Genomic DNA, 18,602 nt, shown 5'->3' with positions numbered 1-18,602 from the left:
TTGTAGGTAAGTTTGTGGTGGAGACACCTCAATCCAAACTTCTTAATCTTCTCAAAATCATCAATGGCTTCTTTAACCCTCATAGCTCTTGCATATCTCCTCAAAATTAAAGCAAAAGTTTCTTTTATTTAACAACCCTTTACGCTTCTTTTGGCTCACTAATTCCCATATAATTTTGAATTGTTTAATCTTTCTAAGAATTCAATCAAAGCATCTAGGCATCATGTTTAAACCCTTTTTGCTTCTCAGTCCACCTAAAGAACGACAACGACAGCACACCCGCATTGCTCAGCCTCTTAAAAACCTTAGGAACAAGCGTTGGAGACACCTTAATTGAAGTGTTAATTAGAGACGAATCTCTATTAGAAGTGTTGTATGCTACTATTTTATAGATTCTTTAGTGATTTTATGGCTTAAAGTCTCTGTTTTGGCATCTGGGTGTTGTTGCACGACGTGAATAAACTCATGGATTTGGTCTGAAACGCCACGGTTTGATCTGTAGAAAGTGAGATGAGTAATTTGTTGGTAGTTTGTGGTGGTTGTTTGGTGGCGGCGGGGCTGACTTTGGGGTTTAGAGGGATTGTGATGGTGGTGGTGGTGGTGGTGACTTTGGGGTTTCGATCATGATGGTGCTGGTTTGTGGTGGCTGAGGGGTGATAGTGATGGTGGTGGTGGTGGTGGTGGTGGTGGTGATAGTGGTGGTGGTGAAATCAAAAGTTAGGGTAGTATGGTAATAACACCATTTGTAGCTGTGTCGTCAGCCGTCATAATTCATTAACATTGTTAACTTAAGGGTGGGAATCTCGAATTTATGAAACCTGGGATGGGAACTTTGAATTTCGCTTAACCCTGGGTGGGAACATGTTGTTTACTCTTACTTTCTAATTAGCTAATGATTCAATCGACAAAAATGTTAAGCATCCAAAGCAAAAGCAAAAGTTTCCAATTCCCATTATGGTGTCAAAACACTTGCTTATTTTAGGTCAATTTTGGAATTATTTTTCAAAATTTCCATGTCATTTTATTTTCTAAAAACGAAAAATGAAAAAATTGATCCCATTTTTATAAAATCATGTTAAATTTTATATGTATATTGTGAAGAAATACTTTGTTTTTATTACATATTTCACAATGAAATGTACAATGAATTTATAGCAAAAAACAAAAACTAATCTAGGAAGTAAATTATTACATTCCTATTATAACAGATCTAATTCTTAATAGCTTTGATCCTAACCTAATATAAAAGATAGTCTTTAATGAGAATAATCCTATTTCCTATTTTACAATGAGAATAATCCTATTTCTTATTTTACACTTCAACACTCTCCCTCAAGCTGGAGCATATAAATCATATGCACCAAGCTCGTTACAAATAAAATCAACACGAGAACCCTTGAGAGACTTAGTGAAGATGTCTGCTAACTGGTCGTTGGAACTAACATAACTAGTTGCAATACACCCTGATAGAACTTTCTCTCGAACAAAGTGACAATCAATTTCTATGTGCTTAGTCCTCTCATGAAACACTGGATTTGAAGCAATATGAAGGGCAGCCTGATTATCACAAAGTAACTTCTAACCTTTATATATAAGGCATGCCCTTTTTCATTAATTTACTATAATTTAGCTTACAACAAAATTTAGTCAACTTTAAAAAAAAAATGATAATTTAACTTTTAAAAATAAATTGATAGTTATTAATATCGATATATGACCATAATTAACAAAAGTATCTAGGAACCAACACAACAATAATTTATACCCATTATCTTTAACATTATTTGTCTCACTTCACTGATACTCACACTTTTTGGTATAAAACATTGTCAGAACCAACACACCCTAAAAGTATATCCATGATACCTAATTTCTTAAAGTGCATATTAGGAGTTGATGATCAATTGTAACTGAATAAAATACAAAATCAAGCTAATACTTAATTATCCACTATATATGATACACACTTTGAAAAAAAAAAAAACGTTCGCATCAGAGAATAATAAATAAATAAATAAATTTAAAAAAAAGGTGGAAAGAGTCTATGACTTTTTTGCAATTGATTGATGGAAATTGCAAGTTGTCACATAAGGTTAATGAGAATGTTAGTGAGTTAGTATTATATTATTATTAAACAGAAACAGACATCATGTCATTTACCAAATTAAATGAACCCATTTTAATTTAGTGGCCTTAATTAATAAATATCAAAATAATACAAAACACCTCACCATTAATTAATTAGACCCATTAATATTTATGGCCACATTTGAATGTTAGGTATAGCCCTTTATTTCCTGCATTAATAATCATTATATCTTTCCCATTAAGCAAAGATAAACCCCACTCAGATTTACACTTCTATTTCTAAGTAGTTGTATGTTTGATTACCATTTGACCCTAAATTAACCTTTGAGTTTTTCTACTTAAGACATCACCTCGCTTGAACATCAATTTTACTTGTGAGAGATCATTATATATGTTTACTAAATTGCTTTACATAGATAGATTGATTCCGTGAATTGTCGATTTCATTACATTATTTCACCAGTAATATATAATACGTAGAGTCACTATGTATCTTATTTTTCCTGTTGAGGATTTTAATGTTATCGGCTCAAATCTGGTTGAAGATTGGGAGATGAGATTTGAAATTGCAGGTTCTTGTCACTTCCAAACCCAGTTAGTGACCCACTTCACCGAATCAATCATTCTTCTTTTTGTTTTTCTTTTTGGATATTCTGGCATCTGCTTGCTTAGATCCTCTCCACTTTTGCTTTCTTTTTTTCATTTAGAAATGAGTTAAACTGTTTCGAAAACAGTTTTCAGATACAATTTAAAAAATTAGTGTAAATTAGAACATGATTAAATCATTGAAAGTTGTTTCACAAGCTTCCATAGTTTTTAATATGAAAACCGTTTTTAAAGTTATTCAAACATATAATATTAGATATATATTTTAATTTTTAAAAATTATTTGTTGATTACCATATCATTTTTTTTTTTCTTTGAAGAACTACAAGTAATACAGCAATAGCAAAAATTATTTCATCACAGATGTTTGGAGAAGTTATTTTACTTTGTCGAGATTTCTCTATTCACTTTTTTGTTTGGTATAAAAAGCCCATGATAAATCGGATCCAGGAATGGCCCAAGCTTCCACGTATTTGGGCTGGCCCAAAAAAGAAGCATCCATAGCAATTAGTTTTTAACTTGAACGTAATTGATTTTTTATTTCATTTTTGAATGATAGAGGTGTTCGGGTCAATTACACACACTTTAATTAAGTTTTAGGACTCTGAAATTATCAGTCAAATATAACCTTCAACAACTATCCCTATTAACAACTAATGGGAACTTAATGATGGTTCATAAATGATAAATTATTCATCATCAATTTAAAATTCAATAAAAGCATACAATTTATAATAATTAGAACTTAAATTTTAATAATAAAGAAACTGATATTAAACTCAACCCTTTTTATTATATTATTATTATTGCTATGTAAAATATTTATGATTACCAAAGCAAATTACATATTCTAAGGAACCAAGTCCATAAAGAAGCTGTTGCTGCTGCTCAACCACCCTAGCACTAGCAGCCTCCGCGACGGGCCCTCATGTGGCGGTTCACTATCACAGTAACCTTGAAGCACATCACTCTCTTCAGCGGTAAACCCTAGCGTGGCCGATCATGGCTGGCCAGCATTGGTGACTAATGGTTCGTATGGCTTGGCAGCGCCAGGGCCGGATTAGTCTCCCATTAAGAAAGAACATATAAGCTCGCCGGAGAAGCATTGAAGCTGTGTCAAAGATCCCAGCACTCGATGATTCATTATCCAGTTTGAGTCGAGCCACGAGGCTTGACCTACTACTGTTCTCAAAAAATGGTCGAGCTTCGGTTATGGACGCAATGGACAAGCCAGGAGAAGAGTTAGGAAGAAGAGCTTAGAGTGGGAGGTGGTGATGATAATTTTAGCCATTTTTGTGTGTGTGTGTGTGTGTGTGTGTGAGAGAGAGTTTTGAAGCGTTTATTTATAGATGGAAATTATCGAGAATTTAACGTATACAGCAGGGTGGGGGGTGGGGTGGGGGATCCAAGAGTCTGAAATGATTTAAGGAAGTTATAATTAATTATTGAAAATTGAAACTCCTACAGAGGAAGCTGATGAGATCATCATAATTAAGAAAGGCGAACGACGTGTTCCCACCAAAGGTTTGGCCAAACCAACTTTCCCACCCTTCAGTTTAAAAATGGCACTTTTCCATCATTTATTAGGTTGTTATGTTTTTTATTAATATTTTATTAAAAATATAAATACTCTTATATTTATTTTATAAATTTTTTCATTATTTTTAATTAGTCAATAATCAAATATTAAAAAATAAAAAAAACAATTAACATTGTCTAAAAGTTAAGAGTAATGCTACCAAATTATTTAAAGTTAAATGTTTATTTTTATAATGTCATCAATATTTCATCACTATTATTCAATAATCTACTATATTCATAATGTTTTTAATTTTTACTAATTACATAAAAAAACTATTCCAAATTAATTAAATAAACGAAGGAAAAAAAAATTTACACTTGAACGATAAATAATCAAGTAAAGACTTTGATTAACCAAATTTTAATATATAATAAACTAATAAGAAATAAACTATTTGAGGGTATTTTTGTCTTTTCAATTAAATATTAGCAGAAAACACTAACATAATCTAACAAAGGGTGGGAAATAGTCCATTTTGAAATTTGACGGGTGGGAAAAGTTGTTGCACCAAACCTTGGGTTGGGAAATGTTGTTCTCCCTTAAGAAAAGTAAGACCAAAAATATTACCACTTCAGGTTGAGTAGAAGTAATCTTGTAACTTAGGTAATGAAGGGAACTTAAATCATAAAACTAATTACGCTCATTGGTGTTTAATAAAATTTAATTACTTATTATTATGATATAGAAATTAACCAACAAAAGATAATTGTCTAATTATATTTTCTATTTTTTATGAAACACTGAAGAACTCATTTTGGCCTAAATTATGAAAAAGTTGATGCCTGATTTTCATCAATAGGAAAATTGGCAGAGCTATTTTGTTTTCCGCTGCAAGACTTAGGGGGTGTTTGTCTAAGCTTATGAAAATTAGCTTATAAGCACTTTTCATAAGCTTATAAGCAACAAGTGCTTATAAGCTAATTTTAGCTTATAAGCATTTGAAAGATACTACATTAAACAAGGTTATACTAAGGAATTTTAAAATTAAACAAGGATATGTGGTAATATACTTGGTCAACTAGCTTATAAGCAGAGTGCTTATAAGCCCAAAAAAAAAAGTACCTCCCCCCCACTTATTTTTTTTGGCTTATAAGCTTAACTTATAAGCTAAAAAATGTTATAAACAAACAGGTCAGCTTAATTTTAGAGCTTATAAGCTAGTTTGACCAGCTTATAAGCTTAGACAAACACCCTCTTAGTGTTTTACTTTTAAAACTCTCATGTTTTATTATAAGATTGGGAGTAAAAGATATATCCCACCCAAGGTTTGATGAAATCCCAAGTTGTACCATTGGTTCCATTTATTCCAAATTCTCTCTTAAAGTGACGGAAAAACGTTTGATGTAACGGTAAGGGGTAAATTGGTCATTTTATATGGGTGGCACACGTTACAGACCACCGCCTCTAACAGTCCTTCGACGCACATTAGCAGCCGTCATTCCCAACGTTTTTCGCTCTTTTTCGGCGATTCTTCCACCCAAAATCACCTTTGTCACCACCATTTGAACCCTCATCCTCCCCTCTACAAACCATACAATTCACAACCCCTTATCACTCGCCGATCTCCGGCCACGACAACGAAAAATGGTTGATACACGAACTCTCGGCTGGCGAATGACGACGAAACGGTTGCTAGGGACATAGGGTTTTATAGATTTAGGACGGGGGTTGCATTGGTGGTGTCCAATTGGATTTTCACCACCGAATCCGGTGAAGAACACCGAACCCTAAGCTAACGGTGCCAACGATTGGAGAGGTAAATGAGTCAGAACCAGAGGGGTTTTGGACGCGACTATAGGGAAGGTGATGGAGGTGGCCAGGGGGTTCGACGTCATCGGAAACACCCAGATCAGGCTGTTTCCAGTGAGGGTGTATAGTGATCGAGGTGTTTTGATATATTAAAAATAAAATGGCAAGTTTTGTAATTCTACTAATTTAGGAGTGAAAATATATTTTAATTTAGGGTTAAGGGTTTATGGTAATTGCACTCTCTAAACCCTAAAAATTCATAACACTGTTACTTTAAGGGTGGAAATCTAGAATATGGAACCAATAGTACTAACTTGGATTTCGTGAAACCTTGGGGGAATAGGTCATTTACTCTAAGATTGGAATATGGCATGTTTCGGTCGCCTAAGTCCTAAGAGTGTGCCCCAAGTCTATCAGATAAGGAAGGTTGGATGGGCCGTGTCACTTAAAATATCTTTATCTTAAGTACTCCTTACCTAATCTAGATTTCTATACAAAGAGGTTACCACAAAAGGTAATCACTCACACATATAAATGACAACATAACACAAGTTTTATCATTTTAAAATCCTAAATATCTGAGGCTAAAGAAGACTAACTGTATGGCAGAGGTTAGCTATTTGAGTGTCATCCAGACTATATCTAAGGCTAAAGAAGACTATATTTGTTGGCAAAGGCTAGCTATTCAGAGTGTTGTCCATACTTATCTGAGCTAAAGAAGACTAGACTGTATGACAGAGGCTAGAGATTGGAGTTGTCACCGTATGTTGACTCGAACTTTAACATACTAAAGGGCGTTTCAGAAAGGTGTTTGTTCTTTACTGTAGATGTGGGAATTTGGCTCAGGCCCAAGGGAGGAGGGACGGGGCCCATTATTTTTAACCCATCCCCCAACAAAACAAATTTACATAAACCCTCAAGAGTCCTCAGGATTTGGGCTCGCTCTTTGAGGGCCCAGGCCTAGAATGACTGGACCCAGGCCTTGCCCACCTCTCAGTTTCGGGGATTTTGTTAGGGATTGAAGTTGTCAATTCGTACGTTCACCGGGAGTTAACATGCTCAAGGGCATTTTAGGAATTTCGAGTTTAGTAAAATTCTGCATCAAAAATTTTGAGTAATGCTATGTGCACTAACCAATTTACTACTAATCCAAATACTAACACTGAAAATTAAATTTTTTTTTAGGGAGAATTTCAAATTTCCAATGTTATTACTTGAATTAGTACACATTGGTAGTGCATATAGTTTTATTCAAAATTTTAATAGGTGATTTATTTTTTACAAAAAACAGTTATTGAAGAAAAATATTTAATATTCCAAACCTAGTTACTAGTTGAATTAAGTTGGACCCTTAGATTACTGACTATGTAAGTAATATCCATGGCGATTCTTTTTTCCCACTCAATTCAATTTTAAATTTTTAATCACTTGGGGAATCCAACAGTTGTTTCCCATTGAAAGCCATTCTTCTTGGGGTGGTTCTAGGGTTTAGTGTTAACACCAAAAATTGGTGGGGAGTGATTGATGGAGGCCAACGAGATATCATCAGAAGAAGGGACTCCCATTCGATCCATATTTTGCGTGAAAAAGAAGATGATTTGAAGAGTTTTGAGGAGAAAGAGGATTGCTTCTCTTTTATTTTAACCCTTATGAGTCTGCTGATTTTGCCCATCTCTCTATCTCCAAGGTCATCATCATCCTCATAATGTTCAAGACATCTCTATCATTGCCGAAAAAGGCCAGGTTTTTATTTAATTCTTTTTCCGTTGATTGGAAATTTTTTATTTTTTTTTTCTGAAGTCGGTGATTTTGATTTATTGTTAGTAGGTTGCTTGCAGAGATTACCCACATTCAAGACATTTGTGTTTGAAATTACCATTTGAAACCACCCCTCACAGAAATACTGTAAATCGGTAATCAAGTTTAACTTTAATTAATCTCTTGTTATTATTTGTGTAGTTAATGATTATGATAATTAGAAAAATAATTTTTAAAAATTATCATTGCTTTCAAATTTTTGAATTATATTTAATATTTGAAATTGGTTGGATATGAAATCTGTTTTCAGATAAAATTAAAGAAATGTGAACCGACTTTTAATCAATTTCTGATATCGTTTTCGAAAATATTTCGACTCATTTCAACTAAACCATTTTCATAAGATTACATTTTCGTAAGATTGTTGTATTGTTTTTTAATATCAAACAAACCTTAATCAAGAGTTTTTGATGATGAGATGCAGTGTTACTGTTTGTTTTTGCGAATTGGCTGCGCCATGCAATTTCTGGACAAAACCTGTTGACTAAGGATGGAAGTAAAATGGCGCATTGGTGCCTCAGAGAAGGGCGATCGGCAGTCCCTGAGGAGGTTTTGACGAAACAAAAATCTGCAAATCAGAAAGAAACAAGAATTAACCTGACTACTTGTTGATGACATTAGACAATGTTTATGTTTGATCGTAAAAATTGGGAGTGCCCTTTTTTGGCTATTGTAAATCAAATTCATTCTTGGAATTTGGATTTGGGTAATTGAATGTCACAAAACATTTTATTCTCTTCATTTAGTTAATTTCTTCGTATTTATTTGCCTTGAATGGCTTTAATTTTGTTAATTTGAATACTCTGATATTAAATACACAAAATTGTTAGTATTACAGACATTTATTATTGAATTTCAAATATTAATTGATGACTTTCTTAATTTTTTTTTCTTAAATAATCAAACTCGATTTTATACATCTTTTCATGTAGAAAGCATTTTTATTTAATTTGAATTAATGTGTTTGGAGAACAATATTATTAGGTTTGAGATATTTAACTCTAAATTCAGTAATTGTTCTATTAGTTAATTTGAATATTCAAAATTATAATCTAATATTTTCCTACCATATCTAAAATTCACTTACATGATATTATAATTTAATCTGTATTTATTAAATTGATTTTCTTTTATCATAATCTGATACGTCATTTTGTAAAAAAAACTTTATATAAAGTTTTTATAAATATAGTATTATTCTAGTATAAATTAACAAAATTTAATTTTTTTTCATATAAAAAAACATTTAAGTTTCATTACTTTTTGACATTGACTTGAAATATAATTCGATTTTTAAGTGTTGGTATATATTAAGAATTACTCAACGCCACCAAGGCGTCCAACGTGCGGGTTCAGCATTTTCGGCGCATGTTGAGCAATTATTCCGAATATGAAACCAAAATTTCAATTCTTAATTAATTTAATAAAACATACTTAATAATTGGTGCTTTATATAATCAAGTCCACTATACATAAACCGAAGATTTTCTAATTTTTGATTCACTGTTTAATAAGATCAAACCAAATTTAATTAAACAAATACTAACTTCAGACCCACAAAACAGAACACAATATTATATAATTAATCACTCTGACTCAATGCAAACACAAATTCAAGTAAAACGTAAATTAAAAATAACAGCCACACAATAATTATTCAAATAACTTATAATAACCAAAGAAAATCCAATCCCAAGCCATGCATGCATGCACTCATGGAACCTGAGTCCTCATCCTCATCGTAGAAACCCTAGCGAGTCCAACGGCCTGCTGCGGTGGAGATGTTTCATGAACACATAGCCTTCGAGAATATCTCCTCTTTTCAGCAGTAAACCCCAGAGTATCCATCATGTTCGGCCAGCACTGCTTCGCGATTATACGAATGGCTTCGCAACATCCATGGCCAAGGTATGTCTCGCCGTTCACAAGAAACAGTATAATTTCTGAAGAGCACGCTTGAAGCTGTCAAGGAGTCCCAGCAATTCGATGGCTGATCGTTATCATTAGCCCCATCCAATTTCAACGTGCGGCGAGAGTTGATGAGCTAAGGTTCAAGAGTGGCCGTGCAGTGGCCACACTGGAACCCGAACAAAGCCGAAAGACAGCGATTAAGAGAGCTTGGAAGTGGTAGAATAATAAGCCATTTGTGTTGGGAGTACTGGTTATTTGATTGATAATTACTAAATGCTTGGTGAAGCTAGGGTTTATAGAGAGATTTGCATCATTTGACATTAATGTTCTTGAACGTTTATGAGGACTGAAAAGCCTGAAGATTAATTAATTAATTTATTGCTTGTGTTATGGGAATGATGAGGCCATCCATTTTATGTAATAGTATTAAGCAACTGTTGATCATCATAATCGTTCAAAGCAAATCTGTATTTAACTTTCTTTAATTATCATATCATTTGTTGATGAGCCATCCAATTAATTATTATTACACAAATTGAATTATTAGAACTTTTCTCTCACCCATTTCTGCCTTTCATTTCTTCTTCGTATTTCTTTGGGCAGTTCCTTATTCAACTCTGAATTAAGTATGGAATTGATTATATATTAATTAGTACACAATAACAAAATTGTGTCTCTTGTTTACAGCAAGTATTTGATTAAATTAACATGAATTTCGGTTAATACGTTGTCACAAATTTAAGATCAAATTTCTGTTAAGACAGAGATATATAAAACATGAAACTCATTTCCCCTGATTCTTATGTGGTTAGAGTAAAATTATTACATTTCTCTATATACAAACGATGGTTAATTTGCTTGCTCAAACTTAATTTGTAGTATGTTATGTAGATTTTGGGTAAACGAGGGAATCCAGATCAGTTTGCGCGTACCTCAACTAATCTTCGGAATCTTAAACACCTTATAAGTCAAATGACCCAATAAGTTACAAAGTGATAGATGACCTTTAGATTTGAACCCAATCTCAATGAATAAAGCGAACATCTTTAACCGTTAAACCAATCCCTTGTAATTCATGTTATTTTAGTTTTCTTCTTTTAATAAATAATTATGAATCCTCTTGGGGTCATCTCTGATCTTTGATTAGCTACCCTTTCCTTTCTCAAACAAAGAATTAAACATTAAACAAATAATGAATTACGAACCCAAATGGAAGATCTAAACCTTTTTCTCTCTTACCCTTTGAACATTCTTACGCTTGTGGTACTTTGCCTCATTTTCCTCAAAAGTCATTGGTTCAAACTCACGCTTGGCAATTTAAGAAACAAAATATGTTCCTAATCATTAAAGTATGCTTCTCGGAATTAGTCACATTTAATCGAGAGTCTTGGGTTAAGTTTTGTTTTACCAAATTCCAATGGGGGCTAGATTGAATGTTGGTTTATTCGTTAAGTATTTTTAGAGAATCCATCATTCAACAAATGTGGCTGTAGTTTAGTGGTAGAATTCACGTTTGGCCGTAGAGACCTGGGCTCGAATCCCAGCAGCCACAGCTTTTCCGACCTTAGCTCGTTGGTAGAGCGGAGGACTGTAGTGGGTACAACCCTTGGCGGCTATCCTTAGGTCGCTGGTTCGAATCCGGCAGGTCGACCTTTTTCTGATGTTTACTGAGTCGGATATTTTTTTTTTTTTTTTTTTCTGATTGTTTACTGAGAAGTGGAGGAGAGAGAGTGAGAACTGTACACTGCCCGAAAATATTATTCCTATTCCATTTCACTACATAGGCACCTACACTCCTACAGCATATGTATTCCATTTGCTTCTTCATTCAAGAATTAAAATAGTTTGATGGGTGTAAGTTTATTACTTCTTCTATTCACAGGTATATTTTTAGATTCTACCCAGTACACAATACACTTCAACATGTTAATTACAGTGGAGAAATAGTTGTTCTGGCCCAGTTCTTCTTGAATTTGGGCTGGAGCTATAGAGCATAAATGGGCCTTATTCACATCTAAATGTAGTATGGCTGGCTACATGAATTGCTATGCGGTATTGTCTCATTTTCTTTTTTGACTTGTTGGTGAATGTAATTTGCTCTGTTTCATTCGGCATTATGACCCTTAATAACACAAGTTTAAATACAACATATCTACTTATATTCCTGACAATCTCTTCTCTATTTTCTTGAAACCAGAGAGATTATGACAAATGAAGCTCTGATTTTCGATTCTACACACAGTCACAAACATAAATGTTTGAATTTAGTGTTAAATAAACAAAGGACTTAATATTAAAAAGTAAAAACTTCTGCCTTCAATATGCAGTTGCAGGTAATTGCTCACGCATTTACACCAATATCATCAAAAGGTTCAAATATTTCTGGTAATTTATATTATTTTTTATTTGAGATTTAAGATCAAATTACTCTATGAAGAAGGTGTTCATTATCTTTTCTTTTTCTTGCTTGTTTCTTTCACTTTTTTCCCATCTAGGAAAAAAAAGAAAAGCATGAAACTCAATTCACAGAATCATGTGATCCATATACAAATACAATTTCTCAATGCACAAAAAATGCTTTACTTGTTTGCTTCTTCAACATTGTCGTTAAGAAGAAACTCTTTTGTTGGTTAATTCTACCTTTAGAGCCGCCGGCCCTCGATTTACCCAAATCTAATTATAACCCTTGAGGCTAACTCGTGATCTTCGTCACTAGCCTTTCTGAAGATTAAGAAAATTACAAATACCAATTGAAGTCTTGACCTTTTCCTTCTCATAGGTGTTCATCATTCTCAGACTTGTGGTGACTTGACTCACCTCAATTCTCTCAACACTTGGGTTAATTTAATAAACAAATTTACTTTGCTAATCATTAAAGTGTGGTTCTTGGATTAGTGACATTTAATCAGGAGAGTCTTGGGCTAATTTTGTTTAATCAAGCTCCTGCATCATGCACGTGGAGACCTGGGCTCCGATCACACCACCCACAACAAAAGTTAGTCCAACCCTGGCTCAACTTGGTCAATTTTACTATATACCCCTAGGTCACTTTTTGAAACCTGTGTTTCTCCGATATTTTAAGCCTTAATTAATATTGTAGGCTACTTGTATTTTCATGCCGAACGACATGTTCCCACCCAAACTTTGCCTCAAAGACAAGTTAGTACCCAAAATTTCAAAACAACAATACCCACTTTACGTCCACGTCTGTAGTGAATTCCGTCTATAGTAACTGAAAATACTAAACACTCTTGGGTGCGTTTGGCTCCCTGTTTTTATCCTATTCCCCATCCTATTCTCCAAATATTTTGGCACACTATTCCAGAAATATGTACCCTATTTTTTTAATTACATTTAGACCCCATAAAGTTATTAATTTCACTAAATACCCCAAAATTTATTTTTTAAAAATTAACAAAACCCCCCCCCCCATCAACCCAATTTGTCAGATTCCGGCAACCACCGCCGTGATAGCCGGAATCTGTACAACGCCTAAATTTCGACCATAAATGGCCGGAATTACACCGACTGGCCGTCAGTGACGGCAAGAAATGCCGTCGTTACGGTCAACACGTCCAAATCTTGGTCGTCGTTGACCGAAAACGACGGCCACATCTTTGGCCGTCGCTGCGGCCAAAGATGGCCGTCGTTTTGGCCTTTCCGACGCGTCGACGGCCATAACAGGCCCTTAGATCTGGCCTTTTCCGGCCATCCGTGGTGGATCTGGCCGAAAAAGGCCATAATGATGCGTTTACGGCACGATCCGATCGGTCTGTGCCGTAACGAATTTTCCTACTAGATTCCGACGGTGGCGCCGGAATCTGAACCTGCAGTGGTGGGGTGTTTTTGTCATTTATATAGTAGAGTCTTTAATTAAATTAGTAAACCTATGGGCTTTTTCATAATTTTTCAAATTTACCCGTATACTCCCCTATCCACAATCCAATATTATCCTCAAAATCCTATCCAAATACTACATCAAACGCACCCCTTATATTTTCTTCTTGCTCTCTTTCCTCTTTTCTTTTTTTACCCTTTTTCTGCACCACCGCTTTAAACGCATCTCCTTCTCCATGACAACAAAAGTGCCCCACCAACAACCCCCACCCCGGCAGTAACCACCACAACAACAATCGTCCCGCAACAACCACACATCAACAACCACCCCGACAGCAGCCACCACAACATTAACCACTCCAACAACAGCAAAATGTTCTTACAATATTGAAGATTAGCCAAAGATCCAAGCTCAGGACAAAATCATTGGAGTCCATAATTGCCAGGATCCCTTCAAGAAGCAAATTGAAATTTCACTTTCAAGTTAAAAATTAGTTCTCAATACCAAACTAAACTCAATAATCTTTAAATAAACTAACGAAGGTGGAATATACAACAGCCTTGTGACTTTGTTATCATCATTGCCTGTAACGTGAAGCCAGGTGCATGGATCAACAAATGCTGCATCCCAGCTTTGAAACCCACCGTTTGGTCAACCAAGGTCGTTGTCAAAGCAGAAAGAGCGTCCACTATTTGGCAAACAATTTAACAATCACTTAAGCAAATATCATAGATTCATCGCATTATTAAGAGGCTGAGATCAATTTCAGAGAAAAGGGTGATTTTCAATAATTTTATACAGGGAGCATGACTGAATTGAACTGCTAAGAAAACTTCAAGTGTGTTAATGTTGTGTGGCGCTGTTGGGGCGCTTGTTCATGTAGTGGCTGTTTGTTTGGACGATTATTGTTGTGGTGGTTACTGTCGGGTGGTGTGGTGGGTGGTTGTTTGTGGGGCACTTTTGTTGTTGCAAATGAAAAAGCTGAAATCTCGGGAAGGAGATGTGTTTAAAGCAGTGGCGAAGAAAGAAAGAGGAGAAGAAGAAAATAATAAGGGCGTTTTAGTATTTTCAGTTACATAGATGGAATTCACTAACAGATGTTAGACAGAAATTTGCCCTATTTTCATCCTTCAGGTTTGAAGTATATAACTTGCCCGGTGCATTCATGAGATACAACCACTAAAGCTTATTGATGACCGTTTTTTTTTTTAAGCTTTATTTAGAGAAATTTATATATTATGGAATGTCAACTTTTCCCTTATAGCGTTAAGAAAGTAGGCTAATGACACTAACGTCAATCACTTAATAAGATTGAAGTATTTGTATCCCATATACTAAAACTGCACATTTATGAAAAGTTATGGATGAAAGAAATATCACTTAAATAATTTTTCAGTAATATGTCACTGTTTTTAGCATTACGTGTATTTACAATATCATTTTTTTCATTTACACATCAATACAACATAGATAAATACATTACTTGAAAGCAAAATTTACAATAATTCTTGAAATATGTAGTATTATTCATACTAACCCACCATACCATATTCCGAATTCTACGTTTATTACTATTATTTTTTATTTTTTATAATTGGGCATGTTTTAAACTAGTTTGTGCGTATCTCAGTTTATCCCTAAGACTGTATTAAACACCCTTTAACTCAATGTTCTAAGTAAGCCATGAATGTGTTAAATAACCTTAAGGTGATTTGAATCTAAAAAGTTAATGAGAAACAACTTTTTTGATCACCAAACCAATCTCTTGGGGTTATTATTTTCATATTTTGGTTAATTTTGTTTTAAAACTTTGAAAAACCAAAAAAAAAAAAAAACCATTACCGAATTAATATCTAAAAGTACCCGCAACATTATTCCCGCGTTATTTTTTTCCCTTAAAATACTGGCGGGCTTTTCCAGTTCCCAATTAAATTTAAATCCCACCGACCAACCACTAATCTCACTTAAGTCATCAACTCCCAAAATTATTAAAAAAAAAACAATAATTAATTAAATACTATTTAATGACGTCAAAACTAATCACAAAAATCTCTCGTGGCAGCAAATGAGAGCGACAGACAAGACCGTAACAGTGCTTGACTTCTTGTGGGTCCCCACTTCAGCGTGAGTTTACAATTCAGATCTCGTGGTCCTTGTTCACGAATACTCTGAAATTCCTCTTTGGTAATTTTTCAATAGTTCACCTTCCACCGACGAAAACAGGAACAGCTGGCTAGCCACTCATTTCGTATGGGACCTTCGTGGACTTCGTCATGATTAGTTTTCATGGCCCACATGCTATTTTCAAACACAGATGATACATTGTCATGCGAAATTCCAGGCAAAATGCCCACTATCCACTATCCTTGGCATGTGTGAAGATTACAAAATAATCATAAAATTCTTTGATTTCACCAATTAAAACTTCACAGTTAAAACAGAGTCAACTCCGCAGATGTTACAAAAACTTGCAATCAGAGATATTCAGTCAACTACGATAGAATTGAATAGGATGTATACGTGATCATAGATAATCAGATTAGAGTATCTATAATGCAAGAACAAAATAGACTTTTAAAGTAATTCGACGAGTTAGAACCAAACCAACGTCCATTATTATATTATTACTTATGTTGCCTTATACACATGGTGATTACAAGAAGGAAACACGTAATGACAAGCTAAGACTCTTCCTAAGTGGTTTCTTGTGCTAGTATAAATAATAGATCCCCCAAAATGAAGGTGGTGTCTCCCTTTTATGCACACCACTAACATTGGTTAGGGGTTGATATTACAAGGCGGATTACACGCATAATCTCCCACTATCTGGATCTGAGTCAGCCTCTACCCATATTTAAGTCTAAACACCCATGCTTAACCTTGATGAGTTTTTTGGTGAAGTCATTTGTTATGAGAGCGACACGTGAGACAATTCTAAGTTTCTAGCTGCTAGATCCTGATATGGTATCTAAACAGGTGGCACGAATCTGGCCATCGGAAAATCATGCACAACAGTAAACATACCAAAGATAGTTAAGTTTAAAGTAAATTAATGATTTTCAAAAATTATTAAATACTTTTTAAAATTATTAAAAATCAATTGAATTATCAAATCCCAATATAAAAATACATAAACTAGTTGTGACCTTTAGATATAACGATACTTCTCAAGAAGGCATAAAATTAACCTATTAAAACTCTTAAAAGAAAACTCGTTTATTTCACGCGTCAATATATATTATAATCAACACTTATATTAACTGATTTACTTGGATATTTATATTACATTAGATAAAAATTAATATCAACCACCAATTGCAAACAATAATAAGCCCAAAAAATGCATATAATAACAATTAACCACCGAAAAGTTGTCCCCCATCTCATGTGGATTTATATAACACACAAAAAGTTCTAGTGGTCCTATTAATATCCAATTCGACACGGTTTGTCATTTCGGATTTTCTAAAATTAAAAAATAACACACAAAAATAAATATTAATTGTCACAAACTTTACACGATAGCAAGAAAAATATTTTACAAAATTTTCCCACCAACGCTTATAAATACCCTCACTTCCCCAGCTTGATCACACACCAAAACTCAAATTTCTTTTAATTTTATATTCTTTGTTAAATTTCTTGTATTGAATTACTCTTTGCAATCAAACTTTTACTTCACCATGTCTGAGGAGAAGCACCACCACCACCTCTTCGGCCGCCACAACAAGGACGAGGACAGGCCGGTCGACGAAGGCGCCGTCTACTCCGAGACCACCGCCTACAGCACTGATAATGCTTACGGTGGCGATGGAACCACCGCCTACTCCGACAATGCTTACGGTTCTAGCGGGAACACCGCCTACTCCGAGACTGCTTACGGCGAGGTGCCTCCGCGGTCTGACTATGGTGATCAGCGGAAGGAGGACGTTGATTACAAGAAGGAGGAGAAGCACCACAAGCATCTTGAGCACCTAGGCGAGCTCGGAACTGCTGCAGCCGGTGCTTACGCTTTGGTATAAATAACTTTCACTTCACTTTCTTTCTTTCTTTTTCTTTTTTTTCTTTTTTTTTTCCCCCTAAATTCAGAAATCTCCCACACTTGTTTCTCAAGCTCGGCTTTTGGTATGATATTTTTCACTTCATTATCTTCTTTTTTTCTTTAAGTTTTAATTTGATTGATAATTTGAAACAAATTAGTTTCATCTCTCTGGAAAACTTGTTTTGACAGCATAATATTTATATTTTGAGATAGTAAAAATTGTATGATTTATTTGATGACTGATTTGTTGATGTATATTGAAAATATTTAAGCATGAGAAGCACAAGGAGAAGAAGGACCCAGAGCATGCACACAAGCACAGGATCGAGGAGGAGATTGCTGCGGCGGCTGCTGTTGGAGCCGGAGGATTCGCCTTCCATGAGCACCATGAGAAGAAAGAGACCAAGGAGGAAGAGGAAGAGGCTCATGGCAAGAAGCACCACCATCTCTTTTAAGTGTTGCTTACTTGCTTAGTGAATTAATTATTGTTAATTTTCTGTATTTTGTGTTATGTTTGTTTGTTAATTACGTATGTATGTACGTATCTGTGTACCAGTAAGCAACTGCCCTAAATAATTCTGTGTGTTTGGGTCACTTTGTGAGTGCTCTACTGGGGGTGATTTGAGCATTTGCCCTTTGTTATGTGATGTTTATAATAATGATATTTCAGATGTTTTTATTATATAAATTATATTTTACTTCATTCCCCGTTTCATCATTCCACTAGTAAAATTGAATAATCAAATTACTATATTTAATAACCTTTATATATAAAGGCATGCCCATTTTCATTAATTTACTATATATTTAGCTTACAACAAAATTTTAGTCAACTTTAAAAAAAAAATGATAATTTAACTTTTAAAAATAAATTGATGGTTATTAATATTGTATATAGGCCAGTAATTAATAAAATAAGTTATCTAGGAACCAAACACAATAATAATTTATACTCATTAATCTTTAAC

At 34.3% G+C, this 18,602-nt stretch overlaps 1 protein-coding gene and 1 non-coding gene across 2 annotated transcripts; both read left to right on the top strand.

Moving 5' to 3' along the window:
- The first annotated feature begins 11,312 nt into the window (after positions 1-11,312).
- Positions 11,313-11,405, top strand: TRNAY-GUA. The gene is made up of 2 exons: positions 11,313-11,348; positions 11,370-11,405. It is a non-coding gene; the product is annotated as a tRNA-Tyr (tRNA).
- A 5,764-nt stretch (positions 11,406-17,169) lies between these two features.
- On the top strand, positions 17,170-18,315 carry LOC116136474 (abscisic stress-ripening protein 2-like). Its single transcript, XM_031422173.1, has 2 exons — positions 17,170-17,608; positions 17,907-18,315. Exons 1-2 carry the CDS (start codon positions 17,276-17,278, stop codon positions 18,087-18,089), a joined length of 516 nt encoding a protein of 171 aa, XP_031278033.1. The 5' UTR covers positions 17,170-17,275; the 3' UTR covers positions 18,090-18,315.
- Positions 18,316-18,602: the final 287 nt, after the last annotated feature.

The sequence above is a fragment of the Pistacia vera genome, unplaced genomic scaffold, assembly GCF_008641045.1.
Source record: "Pistacia vera cultivar Batoury unplaced genomic scaffold, PisVer_v2 Contig314, whole genome shotgun sequence".
NCBI lineage: Eukaryota > Viridiplantae > Streptophyta > Magnoliopsida > Sapindales > Anacardiaceae > Pistacia > Pistacia vera.
This window is presented reverse-complemented; position numbering and strand designations above follow the sequence as displayed.